The following is a 17,164-nucleotide window of genomic DNA, read 5'->3' as shown; positions in this document are numbered from 1 at the left end:
AAATTCCGAAATATTATCCTTTCTAACCTTCCATGGCTCATTATCCGCCCTGAAGACAGTTCCTGGGACGTAATGCAGCCAAACCGGGACTCCCCTATAACCCCACAAGATTCAATTACAAAAACTTCAAAAGAAGGACAGACAAAGAAGGGATTATATAGAGAGGGCATCACCCATAATTCCACTCGGCCGCAACAAAAGGACCAATTCGTAGAATCATATGCATTCCAGCTTCCTGAACAATCTTGATGAACTTGACTAGATTATACCGGCCACCAAAGTAATACTACAAAACCAAAAGCAAACTAATTACTGATGGGACTCTAAACTCAACAAACATCTGAGAGAGTAATAAGTGAAAAGACAATACCAACCTTTCCAGGAGATGGTTCATGGCCATTCCAAAACACATAAGACTCGATTGCGTTGCAGCCTCCTTCTTTTGCTGTTTGAACAAGCGATGGCCACATCTGCAATACAATTCAATTTAATCCTCAAGAAGATTCCAAAATTAACCAGATTCACACCCAATGTCTGTTAGAGACGGATTCTAGAATCTCCCTCTGAGATTTTTTTCAACCCTCACAAGCTCGAAACTTTATTCGATTCAATGCGAGCAAAGATCAGAAATCCAAAAAAGCTTCGAACTTTAACATTCACTAAGCGGATATATCAAAGACAGGAGGAAAAAAAAAAGGAAGAAGAAGAAGTCACTACTAACAGCTGGAACGCTTCTGGGATAGTGAATGGCGGCGGAGATAATGAGCTGACGGCGATTGCCGATGGAGAGAGAACGGTGGTCGTAGGTTACATTGGCCGAATCGATGGCTCTCCAAGACAAGAGAAACACCATAGCCACTAGAATCGCGTAAGAAGCAATGCTTCCTGTAACCCGCTTCATATTTCTTCGTTCTTGGCTTGAGAGTGTTCTTCTCTCAAAGTGACTAAAACCCTCACTTCTTTCAATTAGGAGGGAAACACACAGATTTATCCTTTAAGGGCATCCATAAATATATTTTCTTGGTTTGTGTGGGAGTGTACAAGAGAGAGAGAGAGAGAGAGAGAGTGACCAAATCACACTCTTCAGAGTGTTGTGGATTTTATCACTATTTTTTATTTATTTATTTTTTATAATAATATTGTCTCTTATTTTTTTAGTATAAGCTATTTTTTTTGCTATTAGTATATATACTATATACTTATATACTTATATAGTATAGACTATACATTTATACTTGGTACTAGAGCCTAGAGGTATGCAGTTGAAGCTAATTTTGTTGATAATTAATAGTTAAATTCTGCCTAAGACACATTCCCTAATCTTTTGAAATGTAGTCTTTTTATTCGCTAGTCGATACCGTATAATTCACATATGATCTAGGTCGTCTTGATATAAACGTATAGTTTTGAGTTTTTTTTATTTCAGTAATAAAAATAACAAATACCCTTTTTACACACATACACACACAAAGAAAAAATAATTGAGAAACACGATGTGATGATCTATGGCGTGGCGCATCATCATGGACCATGGTTCATTAGATTAGCGAAGAAGTAAAGCCAACTTCAAGCAAGAAAAAGACATAGAGAAAGTGAAGTCTTTTACTTTTTTGTAACCAAATCTGACTTTCCTACTAATAAAAGATCTAAACCCTTTCTCCATCCTTTCGCCACGTAAAATTAAAGATCGTCATCGTCGAAAGAAAAAGACAATAAGCTTTACGCTTGCATCTAACGATCCTGAACATCAAAACATTGTTTTTTTTCTTTTTCTTTTAATCATTTACAATTTTTATATTTGGTTATTTGATTTGTAAGGTAGATGTATTACGTTATCATAAAAGGAAACACAGCACATGCACATAACAAACCAAAATTAAATGAAGCAAGATTTGATAATTTGATACGGCATATATTTTTTTTTAATCGACAGAGATTTTCATAAAAACGCTGCACTCCACGTTTTCTGGTACATTCGTGTCTCCACGTTACCTTTCTTTTCTCTCTATATTTAACCAACCAACCAATTTTCTTGTGTTTTTGATACTGTAAATATATATTTTTCTCTCTGGTTCTAATTATTACCACTACCGTTTCTGCCTAATCAATAAGGAAAAATCTTCTTCTTTTTCCAAAGACATACTATGTTTTAACTTCTTTTTTTCTGGTCAAAACATATGTTAACTTTTTATTTGTTGGAGTTAGATCGTAGTTAAAATGTAGGTCGTCTTTTTTTTTATTTTTCCCTAACCCCAAACAAATAAATAAATACTACAATTGCCGAAAGGGTTGAAATCTTAAATTTTACAGGCCCCACAGTTACCGAAGTACTCTGCTTCTTCTTGTTAAACCACCAAACTTGTGGAGCGTGAATGACACTTTCTCATGGACGCTCGTGTTTTACAACGTTCGGTGGCGTTTCAACAGTTAAACGACGCGTAAACGTTTGTTGAGAATCTTGGTGTCGGTGAAGAGACAACTTCTAGATTCGCCGAACCAACAAAGTCTCAGGCTCTCTAGGCTGGAACCTTTCTGTACATACTTGGGATACGACCGTGATCGGTGGATCTCTCTTTTTTTTTTTTTTTTTTTTTTTTTTTTTAAGAAATNCCTAATTTTAGCTTGTAAGTTGTCACCATAGTTTATCTTCTATGGATAAGTATTTACTTAATTTGAAACGAAACTGATAGTTGATTCTTTTGAATATTTCAAACTTTTCAGTTTCAGTACTTTCAATAGCCGTCTATCAGTTTTGGCCCCAAAAAAATGATTAAAGACAACTATAAGTCTATAACGTATGGTTTAAGACATAAAGAAGGTATATATTGGACCAGAATATGTAAAATATGGTATGAGCATTGTGGAAGACGTACTGTCTAACTATCAGGTATAAGAAATTCGTGAAACTGATGTTAATATATTCTGATAAATAATATATTATTTTAAAAAACTACACCTAGATGAAAAACCTGTATATTAATTTGGTACGGCCTGTGTATTCAACTAGATTTATTATATCAATGATACAACTATAAACGTGTGTGAAAATGTCATATCAACACGTATACACAACTTGTATATTGAATCACTCAATAAATATTATTGTTCAATGTGGTTTGATACCAAAGAACATTGAAAAGAATATTCAGGATAGTTGAGACTGAGCTCGGTTCGAACCAGTAACCGATATTGTATTCAAAGATATCCCAAGAGGATCACCACCTTCCTCTTCCAATACCATCAATAAATTTCCAGATGGTTTCAAAAACGACCGTGGGATATGATATGTGCATTAACCAAATCCAAGTCCAGATCAAACAACAAACAACAACAAAAAGTAAAGTTCAGTTAAACATAATCAAATATAATTTTGTGTTTCTAGGTATGTGAAACTTACATAGATTGAGAAGGACGTCCAGCAGGAGTGAGAAATGAGACCCAATAACGACCAATGCTTACACCATTCACCCATATTTCTCCTTTACCCATACTCGACATGTTTAGTCCCACTGGACCATCTCCACTCGGCCCATCAAACATCGTCTACAAATGCACATTTCACATTTGTCACCTATACATATTCATAAATTACATAGTACTTTTTTTTTACAAATATGTCTGGCTAGGCATACCTTGTACCAAGCGAGAGGGTGATTATTAATGAGTCCAGCATTACTCATACTCCACTTCACTCTGTTTAAATTCTTCCATTGATGTAACCTAACTTTTTCTCCAAGCAAACCCACCTTCACAACACATATATAATATATATCAACACAATCGTCAATCAGTTCATGACTCATAGAATGAAGGCTTATTAATGTATTACCGAGTAACCCCATTGAGATCTACTCAAATCGATGGTTTTTGTCCCGCCACAGCTAATTTGTACTTTGGTTAGTCCATAAGATTTCCTCTCCATGTAAGCTCCAGAGTCCTTTTAATCATAGGATTGAGTAATAAGTGTTATGATTATGTACTACTCATTTGTGTGTTAAAAGAAAATAATAAACCGGGTTCTGAATTAAGCAAACGGCTTACCGGTAGACCAACCATGCCGCTGAGGATCGATATACTGTTTTGTCCATTGGTTAAGCTAACCGGAACTTGGAGTTTAACTACCCTTATGTCTCTGCTTCCATGTCCAGATCCTACAACAGCAAACTTATATATAATATGTTCATATATATGAATATTGAACTTGGGTAATCAAGCTATATAGTACTAGAGAGTGAAATATGTGTATCTTGTAAACTAATAAGTACAATGGACCGGCAAATCAACATCAGGCGATGAAAAGTTTGTAACCCATTAATTTTTCTTCCCAAGTTACTTTCAATACTAATGTACCTGCTAGTGCACTGTTGACGTAAACGTGAACAACATGTCCTGATGATTCAATGTAGATAGACGGGTTTGAGCAGGGTGAATCCGGCTTAAAGCTTACATCAGAAGAGCCAAACTTGCGTTAGAAAAGATAAATAAACATTAGAATTTGAATTAAAATCTCTTATTATATTTTTACCTTGAAGTGTACCAAAGATAATCAGTTTTGTCCTTAGTCAAATTGGTGTGTTCCAACAAAGCATTTGTCTTCAAAGCTGTGCCTGTGAATGCTGGGATTGTTTCTCTAAACACTTCCCATTTGTCGGGAACGTTGAATACTTGAACTGGCGTCGTAAATCTCACATTTTTGGGCACATTCACCTTTTATTCATTAAGCGGTTTATGTGCTTAGTAAGTTGGTAATTACTACTAGGATGATCTGAAAGTTTGCAAAGAAGAATAGAAAAGATAGACTTACTTTTGCTGTTTGGTAAATTAGGTTTTTGCAGTTCTGAAGAATACCAATTGACTTGGGACTCAAGCTATACGCATTGTTTCTGAATTGTACTTGACTGACTTTAGCCGCGTCGTTGTTCACGAGAAACGCAACGCATCCACTTCTCGCATCTTCAAAGACATAAGCCTGTTGCAATGGTCCTAGGGAGAGAATCGTTTGCTTCCCTTGAAGCAGAGGATTTGCAGAGGCTTTTATCGCAGCATGAAGTTCCTTCAAATGACCATACTTAGGCTGTCTTAAAAGACCTGAAAGACACGAAACAATATCAGAAATATCAAATTATCGGGTTCTTTTCAGCATAGAACATGTTTAAGAGCTTTAAGATCAAACCGTATTCGTCGAGAGGAGCTTGATCGTAGTATCCTGTAACGAAATATGAAGATGAAGTCCTTCCAAAGTTTGTTCCACCATGGTACTGTATTGAAACATGATTGTGAGTTCTTGATTCTACTATTGTGATTATTTAATAAAGATCTTATCATTTACCATGTAATAGTTGACGTAGCTTCCGTTTTTGGCGATGAAAAGAGCGGCATGGAAAGCAATATCCTCAGCAGATCTAATATAAGGCTCTGCTCCATAAACCTGAAAGCTTTTTTTTCATCACACAAAAAGATAATAGTTAACTTTTTGCACAAGGAAACAAATCAAAATAGACAATTTAGGTTAAACCCTTACAAGGATGTCCAGTCCTCAGTCCACATCTTCGGCTTATTGGGTGAGTTTGGTCTCGGAAACGTCTCGCCGCATGTCATTCCGTTGCATGTATTGATCTACAAAAGTAAAAACATCGATCTTTAAGATTTAAGAAACAGTGATCTTAGATAATTAAGTAAACGGGTATGGTACTAACGACGGGATCAGGAGCATCAGGCTGCTTGCACATGATCCATGGGACTCCAGTCTTGATTCCGACCGCCATTTGTGCTGCCCACTTGACGTACGCTTCTCCTTTCTCATGAAAAGCCGCCTCCACGTTTTTGTACTCGTTTTCGATCTATACGATTAAGAAACCACAAAGAACCCAAACATATTCACATCATTAACAAGCTTTGATTTGAGTTCACAAACTTTAACCGAATTTCTAAACCCCTCGTAATTTCTTATCGATGGCCAAATCAAATCCACAAGGACGTCTCATTCTAACCAACCCGGTTAAAATATTAGTTGACAGAAAATCAATTTATTCCCTACCTAATGTTCAAATAATTATCATCTAATCACCGACTAATCAACCATGGTAATTGATTGATTAGACACGATACCTTCCTTGAAAGATTTGATTAGCGGCCTACTAAATTCATTATTAGATTGTAATTTTACTTGGTAAAGTGTCTCAATTGAACCGGCTCAAAATCACTGGTTTTGAAGCCGTGATTGGGTTGTATTTCTAAGCATTAGTCGGTTTAATGTGACCACCCTGGGAAAGTTACCTGGGAAAGAATAATTGGACCACCTTGAGAAGCATATAAGCCCTCAGATTTCATCAAATTCACGATCTTAGTGGTGAACTTTTGCATATGGAACTTGAAGGGCTCGTTGTCGGTTCGATATACCATACCGGGTACATCCCGTAACCAAAATGGCAATCCTCTAGAAAAACAAACCGGTAATTAATCATATACGTTGACTATAGCATAAAATATAAAAAAGACCAATAATAATTGTCAGTCGATTAGTAGTACCCGTAGTTCCACTCGGCTTCGATGAAGGGTCCAATACGTAGACAGACATAGAGACCTTGCGATCTTATCTCTTTAATAAACTTCACCAAATCGTTTCTTCCGCTAAAATCATACTGCAAATATTCATTTAATCCCCCCCCCCAAAAAAAATGATATGTTATAATTCCACATATGATAGAAAAAGAAAATGAAAATTTGTATTGAGAAAGAAAAAAAAAATGAAACCGACCTGACCGAACTTAGGCTCATGGAGGTTCCAGAAAACGTACGTCTGGATCACATCGATGCCTCCTTCCTTTGTCTTTTTTATCAGAGATGGCCACATCTGCATAAGAAAATACAAAATTTACATTTTTATTTATTAAAACGCGTTATTCATATATATATATTTTTTCATATAATTGAATGATAATGCGTTTTGTAATGATAATAAGAATTAGCTGTCTTTGGATCTCATTGATTAGAGATTTTTAATCTAACGAGATTTGTTCACGTGATTGTGTTAAAGTTGTCAAAGACCAAATGATAGTAACTAGTACTAAGACACATAAATACATAATCACTGATCATCATCACATGTAATTTAATTAAAATATTTTTATTTGGCTTAGTTTCAATTGTTTTTTTTTTTTTTTTTTTGACATTTTGACTTTTTATTTGATACTAGCATAATTTATTCACTTAATTATTCGTTTTTTAATTTTATTTTATCGAAACCATGAGAAGAACATTAAATGAAGCACATACGACGGATCTGTGTCTAGTTATCAGTTTTAGATCAGAAAAATGAATGAATACGTTTTTATTAATTGATGTATTTTGATTTAATAGTAGTGTTTAATTACATGATAAAGGAATCGGTAACTTTATAGGAGTGTTAAGGAAGTAGACATCACTGACAAAATTAGAAAGAAAACATAAAAAGAACCAAAAACTGTGTCGTTTTGAGACCCGTGACTGTTTTCCTCATCGGTAGAGTCAAGGGAGTCAAAGATGATGTGTTTGGATGATATCTCTGTCTTAATCTTGAAAGTGAAGTTATAACAAATCTTGTGAACCAAAAAAAATTTAACCTATTTAAAAATTAATATTTGACAGATCAATTCCGTTTTCATTGCGTAATGCATGTCTTTTTCGTTTTGGATAATATATATAATTTTTTTTCATTTTCATAAAATTAGAGAATTTAAATAATGCAATTACTGATTAAAATAAATGATGCCATTATGAATCAACAATTTTTAAGAACGAAATAGCGACGTGTAAGATGTAAGAAATAAAAATTGGCCTGGTGTTTAAAAATGCTCAAATAAATCAAAATTTTGAAGGAATGAAGTAAACAAAACATGAAATCATGAATGTGTGCTAATAGAATATCACACGTTGTGAACTTGTGATTAGTTAATAAAACCAATCCTTGCTAACAAAATTAGTCTCGCTTTAATAAAGAAAATAAACCAATGTATATATATATAGCCAAAAAAAAGAAAAAGACATTTCTTAATTTTCACGAAAGAAAGAAGTTTGTAATATAGCGAAAATAAGAGTTTCTCACGCAATAAAAAGTACATGACAAAAAAGTGAAACCAAATTCTCATTAATTTAAAGAAACTCGTGAAAACAGAATTCGGTTACAAAGTTAGTAATATACTACAAAAAAAGCCACGATTTCATATCTTTATATGGTTATGGTTTGAGAGATTATCAACAAAACACTGCTTTCATATATATCCAAAATTAAACTACGGTTTGTGTCACATATGTATATAGTAGTTTTCTTTTGATAGAGAAGTTTTGTCATATTACATCAATAGATGATGATGATATGACACAAAGGTTATGGTCCAACCATATTTGCCTAAAATGTTTTTTCTCTGGGTTAAAGGTTTGCCAGAAATGTTCATTAGACAAACATATCACATTAACTAATCACATGTATCTAGTTAATGTAATGATGGAAACATTTACCTCGGGTGTGCTGCGAGGATAGTGAATGGAACCAGAGAAGAGAAGTTTCCTCTGTCCATCGATAATCAAAGACCGTCCATCGTACGTTACTCCTTTCGCCGCCGTAGCACCGCCGGAGAATACAAGAATCGTACCCAGAAGAATCAAACAAAACCCCAAGACTCGACCCAACTCCATCTTCCTCTCTCTTACTGATGATAGTAATGTTCGAATGTGTGTGTGTGTGTGTGTGTGTGATATATATACACACATCAAGCATGTGGGTGTACCTATTGGTGCATTATATAAAAGCCAAGAGAGATTTATGATTTGAATACAAGTGTGACTTAAATACGAAGGCGTTGATTTGAGTTTGAGATGTGGGAGCTAGCTTTTTAATAAATATACACGAATCGATTGACTTTCGCAATAATTGGGAAAATATTGGATCCTCTGTTGAGGGGTTTTTATAAGCCTGTAAAAAATGGCATCATGCCTTTTCGCCTTTGTCTTACGATTCTACGAACTTACTCATTTACTAAAATGCCCTTTCTATATTGGAGTTTTAGCTATATATATGAACTTACTATAAGTTAATAAAAAGATCATCAACTTACTAGTTTTGATAAAGTGGATGAATAATGTTGAATCTAATTGGACGCTAAAATGAGTAAGTTGAATTCAATTTTAATTTTTTTCTCAAATCTATATTTGTTTTACAGTACAAGATTTAATTTCCAAAAATTCATTTTTTTCTAAAAAAAATATGTTAAATAACATACACTACTAGAAAAGAAAATAATTGTTAAAGAAAAAAGTTACCTATTCGAATTGAAAATCTCTGAAAGTTAAATTAAAATTTGGAAAAAAGTCGAAACAAAGGTAATGATTGAGGTTTAAACTAAAGCGTATACGACATTGAAATTTGGAACTTGGAAGACAAGACTTGGACCCAAGAGAACAGCCTTCACGTTAAGATAAAATGGGTCTTCTATTGGGTTGTAAGATATATATCGCTACGGCTCATATGGGCTTTTAAGTCTTGATTGCATTACCTTTTTTTTGTTTTTTTCTCTTTTTCTAGTTCATAAATATCTCTCTACACTTTTGTTTTTGTTGTTAACATATACAATCTATACTAAATAAATTACTAAATAAATGTAGAAGCTACTTTTTAAGCTATCCACATAAGATTTTAAATAACTAATATGGATTAGTCATCTTACTAATTAACATTTTTGAAAATATAGTAGTTTTCTATATATTAAATAAAAATAGAAGCTATAACCTCCTTAAGTTGTCACATAAGATTTAAAACAATAAATAGGGATTAGTCATCTCACTAATTAATAATTATGAGAATAAAAAAGTTTTTAATATTATTTTAAGATTTTTTAGGAAAAAGAAACAGTAATATCTATAGAAATAAAAAATGTGTGTACAACTTCCCAAATCTATACAAGTAAAAAGTAGGAGCTATAAGCTCCTAAAGACGTCCACATATGATTTTAAACCTCCAATTGTGATTAGACACTTCACTAACTAACATTTTCAAAATCTCCAGAATTTTCTATAAACAACCAATCAGGATTTGACATGTCATTCATTAACATTTTTTAAATTTCCAGAATTTTTTAGAAAAAGGAAAATTTTAAATTTATGGAAATAAAAGAACTATACACAATATCCCACATCGGCTAGAAAATTTTTAGACAATGGTTCAGAACCAGTATAAATAAGATTAATATGCTTCCAACAACGAATAAGCAGGAAATCTTGATTTATCAGCCGTCCAAGTTTAAAAGTATATTCAGTTTGATCCAGTTTTTTAATTGATCAAATTAAAACTTTAAAAAGTTTCAAAAAATTAAATTATAATCTTTAAAAATTTTAAAAGTTTTAATATTATAAATATTGAAACTTTTAAAAGTTCTTAGCTTTTAAAAAGTTTTTAAATATTATATTTTTTAAATTTTAAAAGTTTCAATATTTATAATATTTAAACTTTTAAAAAGTTTCAATATTTATAATATTTTAAACTTTTAAAAGTTCTTAGCTTTTAAAAAGTTTTTAAATATTAAATTTTTTAAATTTTAAAGTTTAAAATATTATAAATATTGAAACTTTTTAAAAGGTTCAAAATTTATATTTCGAAATCTTTTAAAAGTTTAAAATATTATAAATATTTATGTAAAACACAAATTATCTTATTTATCGACGTTTGTGCTTTTTATTTCTTATGAGCTGTAAAATATATTTTTGTGTATGATTTTATAGATAAGTTGATATTTTTCATTCATTTTTTATTTTTTATCTTATTTTTTATTTTTATGAGAAAATAAATGATTTTGTTCTTGGAGTTTGATTGATTAACAAGTTGTGTGGTAGTCTAAAAAAAGGTTTTTTAGTTGAAAAAAGTGAAGAAGTTGACGAGGATGAAGAAGAAAAAGAGTATAGTGAAGAACCAGACGGTAAAAGTAATGATGACTATCACCACAAAATTTGACAATATAAATGACAAGAAAGAATATGAAAAATAATAAAATATTAAATAAAAAACACAAAAACATAGGTGGTAGCGATCAATTAAATATGAAAACGAGTTAAATTCATGATGATAAAATTGTTTTGTTTTTCTGGTGGTCAAAGAAATGGTTTAGGATATTTGAGATCATCAGTTTAATTCGCCTCGCCTGGATGTCGAGTTAAATTCATGATTTTTTTTATCAGATTTGATTTTATAACACAACTGATTTTTATATTTCAAAAAATTGTGTATCTGTAAATTTAACTTTTTCCTTAATACTAATTTAAATTTTTTATAAGATAATATTTTACTACCATCATCAATCATATATAGTTTTCATCAAAATATTTCAAAACCTAGTCTATACCAAATAAAAGTAGAAGGTATAAGCTACTTAAATTGTCCACCAACAAAGATTAATCATCTCACAAATTAACATTTTTGAAAATATCAAAGTTTTCTATATTAAATAAAAGTAGAAGTTATAAGCTCATTAAGCTGTACACATAAAAGTTAAAACAACGGATAGGGATTAGTTATCTCACTAATTAACATTTTTGAAAATATAGTAGTTTTCTATATTATTTAGATTTTTTAGGAAAAGGAAACAGTAAAATCTATACTAAATAAAAGTAAAAGCTATAAGCTCCTTAAGCCACATAAGATTTAAAACAACCAATATGGATTAGCCATTTCAATAATTAATATTTTTGAAAATATAGCAGTTTTCTATACTAAATAAAAGTAGAAGCTATAAGCTCCTTTTATGGATTTAAAACAACCAATATGGATTAGCCATTTCACTAATTAATATTTTTGAAAATATAAATATTTATACTACATCAAAGAAAAAAAAAATATTTATACTACATCTAAAGTTTAAAATATTATAATTAAACTCCATTAATAATTTAAAAGTTTAAGTATTATTAAATATTAAATGTTTATTTTTTAACATTTTTAAAATATCTTACTTATCTTCATTTGTGTTTTATAACTCTTATGAGCTGTAAAACATGTTTTTGTGAATGATTTTATAGATGATTTAATATTTTTTCGATAAAATTTCTATTTTGAGTTCGACTCCATTTGCCAACATCTTGAAGCATTACCTTTTTTTGTTTTTTGTTTTTTTTTTTCTAGTTCATAAATATCTCTCTACACTTTTGTTTTTTTTATTAACATATATAATTTTTTTTAAAAACATATATATTATATATATGCATAAATATCTTCACCTTTTAAATTCAAGAAAACCACATATATATTAGCATGAATGTATCTTACATGATTTTTGGTAAACATTATTTATTTCTTCCATTGAACTTACATAGTTTTTCTTATAAATAAATATTTAAAACTGTGGAAGGAATTGTCAAATGTTGGTCCACGAGAGACGGTCGATTATCGCATCTTTTTACATAAGCCGTCGTGCGACTAAGTTGACGTCATCAATTTTGAGTGACGTACGCAATTACTTGAAAGAGACGAAAAAAAATCATCTGTGGATAAGCTCACAGTAATTTACTCTTCTCACAGACTCATAGTCCACTCACACAAGTCACACTTCCACACATTAGCCAGAGAGCCAAGAGAACAAGCTGCGCTACACCGAGAAGCACCAGATCACAACCACAAAAAGGTTCGTGCAAGATGACGGAAGCAATGACATCACCATACTCTGTATGTCGATCAGCCAATAAATAAAAACCACGTGTACATCTCAGCTGGCTGCGCGGTCAACGTTGAAAAAACAAAACGGCTCGGGTTAATATCAACACGTGTCTGAAGGAAGACTACACACGTGTGGTTCATGAACCTCTCTCTTCTCGTTTTATAAAAGCTCCATAGACTTTGCTCTCTTCTCCTCGATTTCAATCTTCGAGATAAAACCACAAAAACATCCGATCAAAGGTTTATAATTTAAAAACAAAAAAAAACAAAAAAATGAGGGCGGAGTTGAATTTACCGGCGGGATTCCGATTTCATCCGACGGATGAAGAGCTAGTTAAGTTCTATCTTTGCCGGAGATGTGCATCGGAGCCGATTAACGTTCCGGTTATCGCAGAGATTGATCTTTACAAATTCAACCCATGGGAGCTTCCAGGTTAATAATAATAATCTCCAATCCACACCAACGAGAATTTGAGATTTTGATCTGTGTGGTTTTTGACTTTGATTTTGTTGATTTTGCAGGAATGGCGTTGTACGGTGAGAAAGAGTGGTACTTTTTCTCACATAGAGACCGGAAATACCCAAACGGTTCGAGACCAAACCGGGCAGCTGGAACCGGTTATTGGAAAGCTACCGGAGCTGATAAACCGATCGGTAAACCGAAGACGTTAGGGATTAAGAAAGCACTCGTCTTTTACGCGGGGAAAGCTCCTAAAGGAATCAAAACGAATTGGATTATGCACGAGTATCGTCTCGCTAATGTTGATCGATCTGCTTCTTCTACTACCAACAAGAACAACAACAACTTGCGAGTAAGCTTTTTTTCGATCCCTTTTGAATTGATGATGATGATGATGATGGTTGATTGATTTATTGATGTTGAATTTGTATTTGCAGCTTGATGATTGGGTTTTATGTCGGATTTACAATAAGAAGGGGTCAATGGAGAAGTATTTACCGGCGGATGAGAAACCGACGGCGATGATGATGACTACGTCGGACTCGAGGTGTTCAAGTCACGTGATTTCACCGGATGTCACGTGTTCCGATCACTGGGAAGTTCAGAGCGAGCCCAAGTGGTTTGAGCTCGACGATGCGTTAGACGCCTTTGATGATAAGTCCATGTTTGGTGGTGGTGGTACTGGCGGCGGCTCCATAGAGTTGTTGCAAAATGACGCTTTTGTCCCTCAGTTTCCGTACAGTTCCGATTTCGCCGCTCCGTTTCAGGACGACTCGCCGGAGCAAAAACCGTTCTTGAATTGGATGAGTTTTGCTCCTCCTCCTCAGGGCTGAGAGTTCTGAAATCTGGAAGAAAAAAAAAAATTGAAGCTTTTTTCAGAGTATTCTATTCGACGACCACCGCGCCGTGTCGGATTCCTGACCCGGAATACCAAATCGGGTCATACAATTACGGAATCGGGTTGTTGGATTTCAGAGACTTAACCAACTTAACAGATTCTGGGTAATTGGGGAGGGGTTTCCACTGGTGGGTGAATCACACTCTCATCAGCAAGTTTCGATTTTTTTGGTTTAGTTTCTGTTGTTTTGTTCAACTGTCTAAAGATATTATGACAAAGTAGGTACAGAGGAACTGTAAAAGTAGTCATTGTAACCATAATGAATATATTCATCATATTCAATGAAGCATGAGCTTGTTTTTCTTATATATGAAGCAATGTACATTTTTTTCTCCAAGAGAAGTACACAGACTAACGCATGGAGAGACAGAGAGGAAGAAGAAGATAATGATGATGAATTCAAGGGCTACTGTGAGAAGCATTCGCACGAGAAGCCCAAATACCAAACACAAGAAACCAGAAGATGAATAGGATTGCCCAGTAGCGTGCAGGACCATACCTGATTCTAGTGAGCACAACCTGTTTTCAAGGTTTTGTTGTGTGTTTGGATTAGTATGACGTAGGAATTACAATTCTATCAGAGTGAAGAACATTACTCAAGAGATTTTACTTACAAATCTGAAGAAGATGACTATTGTTAAAGCACAGAGACCACCAAGAAGGATGTGAAGTCCGCTCCTAGCAGTTTTCTGCGTCAAATAACAAATAAAGTACCGTTAACCAATAAACACTACCAGTCAAAGACACACGTTTAGATAGATTGCATACCTTTCCAACACGAGGGGCAATGAGCCAGACCAAAGTAACAGTGAGTAACCCTGTAGCAAGTAGGATCCCGGTACCTTCCACAGCCCATTTAGTTGCACGGCTTTCCGTAGGCAAGATATCAAAGTTGACAACACCTAAAGGTTGTTCGGGCATAACCTGAGAAGCTACAACAGAACTATTGTTGTTGTTGTTGTTCAGGGAATGGGGACCAAACCATGATGATATCTCACTAAGTCGTTGCCTTCGAATGGTAGCAACTTCATCTGAATCTATGGTTGAATCTGTATTCACAGGTAACAGAAGGTCTGGTGCCGTGTAATCTCTCAAGGCAATGACCACTTTGTTGAAATCAGCAGTCTTTATATTCTCTGCAGGATGTCCACAGATTTCACACACGGTGGATCCATGGTTGAGAAACCATTTGAGTGCACAAGCATAGTGTACCAAAGCAAGCTCGTTTTTGCAGGAACATCCAAGCTCAAGCAGTGCATCCTGATGCTGCTGGATTCCCATTTCTATATCATTTGTGCAAATGAAAACTTCCCCATCTGGACTCGTTATTTCGACGAAGCCTGATTCCACTCCGTTGCTTTTGACGACAGAATTCTTCAGCTCAGCTTCTGTAGCTTTGCTGACATCATCAGCGGTTTCTTCTGCATTGCTTTTACGAGCTTCTGGAACCGGAGGTGTAATCCCTAGAAACCCTAACGCAGCATCTCCTCGTCTGTCAGATTCTGCAGAATGGCATACACGACAAGCTGGTAAACCCGAGTCACTGTCTGTACTGTAACGCGCCTCAGCGGCTGGTTCTTCGTTCTTGACGGGTGGACAATCGTGATCATTGACTCCACAATTTGTTGTCTCCAACTGATTCTCTTTACCCATCAAACCCGAAAAAAAAAAAGTTCTGTTTCTTCACAAAAGACCAAGGAAATTCACTAGATGAAAATTATACGTTCAATTTATTGACAATAGAAAGGTCTTCCCATTTAGACAAGATAACTCAAGATCCAATAAAGCAAAGGACCTCACTTAATCTAGTATTGTACTCTAATATCACGTTGAAAGTGAAACAATCTGTAAGACAACAAAGAGAGAGATGGTCTACTTTGCATTCTTTCAAACGAGCTCCTGCAGCGAGAACATAAATAAAAAAGATTTCATAAACATAAAACATCAGATTCTCAACATGAAAGTAGGAACAAGCTTACGGAACATATGACTTTAAACAAACAATATATATATATATATATATATGTATATAAATGAAACCAAAGCTTACATGTAAAAGGGACAATATATAAACTGAAGCAGCGCTAGATAGATACTGATATAGTGGTGGTCAAGTAAATATAAGGCTTTTATAGTAGGAATGTGAAAAGAAAGCATCATATATAATCAATTAGATCATGGATCCACTCAACCTTTCGATGTCAGAAGAGTCAAAACATGCTGAGATCAAATCGAAAAACAAAAAGAAAGTGAACAAAACAAATGACAAAATGATGTCTGAAAGCAATAACATCATGCTTCAGGTTGTAACTGAGCAGGAAAGATAGCACCAAAGCCAAACACAAGAAACCACTAGTAAGTGTATAAAAAATATACAAAAAATACATAAGCAGATTAAAGCAGCCATTACACTAATTTTTTTAACCAGAAGCAGATTTTAAGCAGCCACACCATAACACTAATATTTAACCACAAGCAGCATTGAGCAGCCCTCACTCCAAATTTTTTAACCATAAGAAGATTAAAGCAGCCATTAATCTAATTTTTTTTTAACAGAAGCAAAATTAAGCAACCATTAAATCAAATTTTTATTTATAAGCTCTCCACCAAATTCACACCACTGATTTGAATGAACAGCAACTCAAACGAAAAAAGGACAAAATTTTTGTTCTCTCATGAACTCATGGGTCACCGACTAAAACAGAGAAGAACAAAGTCACGAGATCAAAACAAGAGTAAAAAGATCTGTAAAATGAGAGATCTCAAGCAAGTGCGAATCTGAAGCAAGATTTGAACATTCTGGAAAAAAAACATTGAATCTAAAAGGGTTTAGAAGAGTAAACAAACCTCAGAAAAAAAAAAATCTGGAGGATTTGAGAAAAGTTAGAGACTTTTAGAAAACGCAATCTCTCTTCATTATCTCTGGGTTGCTCGACTAATGGGAATTTAGGTATTGGGTGAATTTTATCTGAAAAAAAATGCTCGTATGTATGTATGTATCTGATGAGAGCTTAAGCGTTGTTCAGATTCGAAAGGAGTTCTTGCCACTACACCAACCTTTCACATGGTGCGGAGAGCTGAGTGGTTTTAGATTCTTTTTTTTTTTTTTTTTTTTTTTTTTTNTTTTTGC

At 33.7% G+C, this 17,164-nt stretch overlaps 4 protein-coding genes across 7 annotated transcripts in view; 1 reads left to right on the top strand and 3 right to left on the bottom strand.

Moving 5' to 3' along the window:
• LOC104762523 (beta-galactosidase 10) overlaps positions 1 to 1,070 on the bottom strand; it is a 4,652-nt gene extending 3,582 nt beyond the window's left edge. The window contains exons 1-4 of the mRNA XM_010485836.2: positions 722 to 1,070; positions 375 to 470; positions 174 to 286; positions 28 to 94 (exon numbers count right to left, since the gene is read on the bottom strand). Of these exons, the coding sequence (XP_010484138.1) occupies positions 28 to 94; positions 174 to 286; positions 375 to 470; positions 722 to 901 (456 nt within the window). The 5' untranslated portion in view covers positions 902 to 1,070. The remainder of the gene's footprint in view (positions 1 to 27; positions 95 to 173; positions 287 to 374; positions 471 to 721) is intronic.
• LOC104762522 (beta-galactosidase 6-like) lies at positions 2,995 to 8,918 on the bottom strand. 2 transcript variants are annotated; one of them, XM_010485835.2, is made up of 16 exons: positions 8,497 to 8,918; positions 6,758 to 6,853; positions 6,529 to 6,641; positions 6,277 to 6,436; positions 5,697 to 5,840; positions 5,522 to 5,616; positions 5,330 to 5,435; positions 5,174 to 5,258; positions 4,805 to 5,088; positions 4,526 to 4,707; positions 4,351 to 4,442; positions 4,042 to 4,151; positions 3,830 to 3,937; positions 3,633 to 3,746; positions 3,398 to 3,543; positions 2,995 to 3,287 (listed from the first exon to the last, which is right to left on the bottom strand). In XM_010485835.2, exons 1-16 carry the CDS (start codon positions 8,746 to 8,748, stop codon positions 3,146 to 3,148), a joined length of 2,229 nt encoding a protein of 742 aa, XP_010484137.1. In that variant the 5' UTR covers positions 8,749 to 8,918; the 3' UTR covers positions 2,995 to 3,145. The 2 variants fall into 2 exon arrangements, with proteins under 2 accessions (XP_010484137.1, XP_010484136.1); XM_010485834.2 differs by having other exon boundaries at positions 2,995 to 3,228; positions 8,497 to 8,917.
• Positions 12,854 to 14,340, top strand: LOC104762519 (NAC domain-containing protein 102). Its single transcript, XM_010485830.2, has 3 exons — positions 12,854 to 13,109; positions 13,199 to 13,488; positions 13,574 to 14,340. Exons 1-3 carry the CDS (start codon positions 12,950 to 12,952, stop codon positions 13,967 to 13,969), a joined length of 846 nt encoding a protein of 281 aa, XP_010484132.1. The 5' UTR covers positions 12,854 to 12,949; the 3' UTR covers positions 13,970 to 14,340.
• Positions 14,292 to 17,146, bottom strand: LOC104762520. Of its 3 annotated transcripts, none has more exons than XM_010485831.2 (5): positions 16,085 to 16,875; positions 15,911 to 15,933; positions 14,803 to 15,677; positions 14,649 to 14,723; positions 14,292 to 14,553 (listed from the first exon to the last, which is right to left on the bottom strand). In XM_010485831.2, exons 1-5 carry the CDS (start codon positions 16,192 to 16,194, stop codon positions 14,434 to 14,436), a joined length of 1,203 nt encoding a protein of 400 aa, XP_010484133.1. In that variant the 5' UTR covers positions 16,195 to 16,875; the 3' UTR covers positions 14,292 to 14,433. The 3 variants fall into 3 exon arrangements, with proteins under 3 accessions (XP_010484133.1, XP_010484135.1, XP_010484134.1); XM_010485833.2 differs by lacking the exon at positions 16,085 to 16,875 and adding an exon at positions 16,882 to 17,146 and having other exon boundaries at positions 14,310 to 14,553; XM_010485832.2 differs by lacking the exon at positions 16,085 to 16,875 and adding an exon at positions 16,882 to 17,146 and having other exon boundaries at positions 14,310 to 14,553; positions 14,803 to 15,933.

The sequence above is a fragment of the Camelina sativa genome, chromosome 18 (assembly GCF_000633955.1).
Source record: "Camelina sativa cultivar DH55 chromosome 18, Cs, whole genome shotgun sequence".
Classification (NCBI taxonomy): Eukaryota; Viridiplantae; Streptophyta; class Magnoliopsida; order Brassicales; family Brassicaceae; genus Camelina; species Camelina sativa.
This window is presented reverse-complemented; position numbering and strand designations above follow the sequence as displayed.